The 3,064-nt window shown below is 39.4% G+C and overlaps 1 protein-coding gene across 1 annotated transcript; it reads left to right on the forward strand.

Moving 5' to 3' along the window:
- The first annotated feature begins 2,015 nt into the window (after nucleotides 1-2,015).
- LOC113294887 (tyrosine/DOPA decarboxylase 1-like) lies at nucleotides 2,016-2,519 on the forward strand. The gene has a single exon (XM_026543260.1). It carries the CDS (start codon nucleotides 2,016-2,018, stop codon nucleotides 2,517-2,519), a length of 504 nt encoding a protein of 167 aa, XP_026399045.1.
- Nucleotides 2,520-3,064: the final 545 nt, after the last annotated feature.

Here is a 3,064-nt window from a genome sequence, read left to right on the forward strand (position 1 = left end):
TTTCATAAAATCATGAAAAATGATATAAAATTAGGAAAAGGCACCATGGGATCGTGGTCACTGGCCGGCCGGCCATTCCTTGGCTTCAGCGGTCCCACGCTTCATCATTCCTTCATTTTATAATTATTTTCCTTCATCTCATGAAGTTTCCTCAGTTTCAGCAAAACCCTGATTTTATTGTATTTTCCAAATGGTTGCTCAAACGCACGCCAGAAAATATCAAAATTCTCAGGACTGAGACGCGGACGTGTTGACGACATGAGCATGTTACCTTGACCGACCAAGGTTGGCTCTTTGGTTCGCAATAATCCGGTCCCACGTATTTTCATGGTTTGACCTAATTTGCGAAATTGCACGTATTAGGTCCAAGACTCTTCCAAATAATTTTGGAATTCCATGAAGTGATCGTCATTCGATCCCACGACCATCCAGGGTTGGTTTCATGACCCCTTGGTCGGTCTCTCACCTCTCCGTAATTAATTAGTTGTATCACCTAAGGCTCAGACGAGCATTATATGAAAAATGATTGAACCAACATTTGATCATCTTTTCACCAACTCTTCAAGGGGTCTTGGTATTTGCTCACGCGAGCATATGGACGCTACATGGTCGACCCACGGTCTCATGTAGCCGTTCCTCCTTCATTCCATGGTTAAATTTTCAATAAACTATCACTCGGTCATCAATTGATCAAATTAGGGTTTCTGAGTCCAATGATCATAATTCCATATTCAAACGCTAATAATTTTACGACGATCTCATGATCACCATTTTATTATACTCGGTTCAACTACCAGTATTCTAATTAATGTTTTATTTCGGTCACACTGCCAACAATTCATCAGACGAGCAACACTTGCTCAGATGAGCAATATTTGCTCAAACCAAGGAATATTGGTTCAACTATCAATATTCAACAATTCATCGAATGAGCAATACTTGCTCACCTCAACGTGAGAATTACACCTGTGTCTCAACGGACACGTTCAATTCATGAGTTTCAGAACATTTTGCAGAATCATGTTCAACTCAGCAAATACATTGACTCATCGTCCCATGAAGTCAGCAACTGACTAAATACACGTCTGCCCTGCAGACTCCACGTTCACGAGACATCGATCGTGTCACTTGGGGGGATATCAACTAGGATTTTGGTCTGGCGGTCTACGGCATGTGTGTTCATACACACGATGGAATGTGAGCAAGTCGTGCAATCGGTTGAAGGAGTTAACAAAGTAGTGGATGGAAAATCGACCAAGTCTCTGCACGATGGCAACTGGTTTCAAACACGATTTCCACTTCCCCACTCTTTGATTCCATCAACTGTCACACTTCATGGGATCATGGTGTCTACAATTCCAGCAATATAAATAAGTCTCTGAATCATGATTGAAGATAGAACAACGATCTCACGTCTCACAGACAACACGAGATTAACTCAACATCTGAGTAATTACTCTCAACAGAGATTCAATCATTCAGAACTTATCTTATTCAGAATTCACAATACACCCACAATCTTTGATTACCATTGATTCCACACATTTCTCAGCTTCCCTCCTACAGATCAACCCATCCTCTCTTGTGAACGAATTTACTCTGGAACGGCCATTGTCTTGGTTTAGGCCGGAGTACTACAGATTGAGCTCTCGAATTCAAAGCACTCCCTTCTTGCAGTTCATCTGTGTGAGGTTGAACATTTCGTTTGGTTTAAGGAGACTCCTCCGTACGGTCGTCTACTCAATCCCGTGAAAACCAGCAAATAGTTTTGCCTCATCTACGTTTCTCAACACCAACTCTCTCTGAAATTATCACTCGCTCATCAGCTAAAGTAGTTACAGTGAAAACTCTATATATTGATACTCCATATATTAATAACCTCTATATATTAATAAAAAATTTGGTCCCAACTTTTAAAATCATATAGAAAATAACCTCCATATATTAATAACCTCTATATATTAATAATTTTGTTAGGTCCCAAATGTATTAATATATGGAGTTTTTACTGTACAATGGGTAGTCTACCTACTGGTAACCTTGAAAGCATGTCAATATGTTCACATAACCCACTTGATCCGGATGAGTTCAGAAGGGAAGGTCACATGATCATTGATTTCCTTGCTGATTACTACAAAAATGTTGAGAGTTACCCTGTTAGGAGTCAAGCTGAGCCTGGATACTTGCAAGTTGAGCCTGGATACTTGCCTAAACGATTACCCGAATCAGCTCCAAACAACTCTGAATCCATTGAAACCATTCTTCAAGATGTAATCAGTGATATCATCCCTGGTCTTACTCATTGGCAGAGTCCAAATTACTTCGCTTATTTTCCTTTAAGTGGTTCCATTGATGGGTTCCTTGGTGAAATGCTTAGTACTGGATTTAATGTTGTGGGCTTCAACTGGATGTCTTCACCAGCAGCAAACGAGTTAGAAAGTACTGTTATGAATTGGTTCGGCCAAATGCTTACCCTTCCCAAATCATTTTTCTTTTCTTCAGACAGAAGTTCAGGATGAGGATGTGTCTTACAAAGGACAACTTGTGAAGCCATTTTATGTACACTAATTGCAGCAAAAGATCTCAACAACCGAGTTAGAAAATATTAAGGCTAATCAAAATTGAGCATCAAAATTTCCAAATGCAAAGCTAATTGAAATGAAAAAACTTACTCAGTTTCACCAGTTTTAAAGATCTCAACATCAAATCCCATCATTGTTCAAGTGGCTTGCTACGCTTTGTTCTCATAGAAATTTTCCAGCTCCATCAATTACTAACCAAGACAGCAAGTTATTATATCTCATGCATATCCATTGCAGAAAGAGAGATTTTTGGAGTATAAAGTAATACAGACACTTCGGTGTCACACATATGACCACCCAACTCATAAGATACAACAGAAAAAATGTATACGGTGTTGGTATCAACGACCCACTTGTGATGCTACTACCCACAGTAGGATTCTAATATTGGTGCCGAGAACGTATGTCACCTCATGTAAGAGAACTGAGGTTATTACTAAGTTATCCAAACAACTGTAGAGAAAGACAATACCTGCATTTTT

The sequence above is a fragment of the Papaver somniferum genome, chromosome 7 (assembly GCF_003573695.1).
Source record: "Papaver somniferum cultivar HN1 chromosome 7, ASM357369v1, whole genome shotgun sequence".
Taxonomy (NCBI): Eukaryota; Viridiplantae; Streptophyta; class Magnoliopsida; order Ranunculales; family Papaveraceae; genus Papaver; species Papaver somniferum.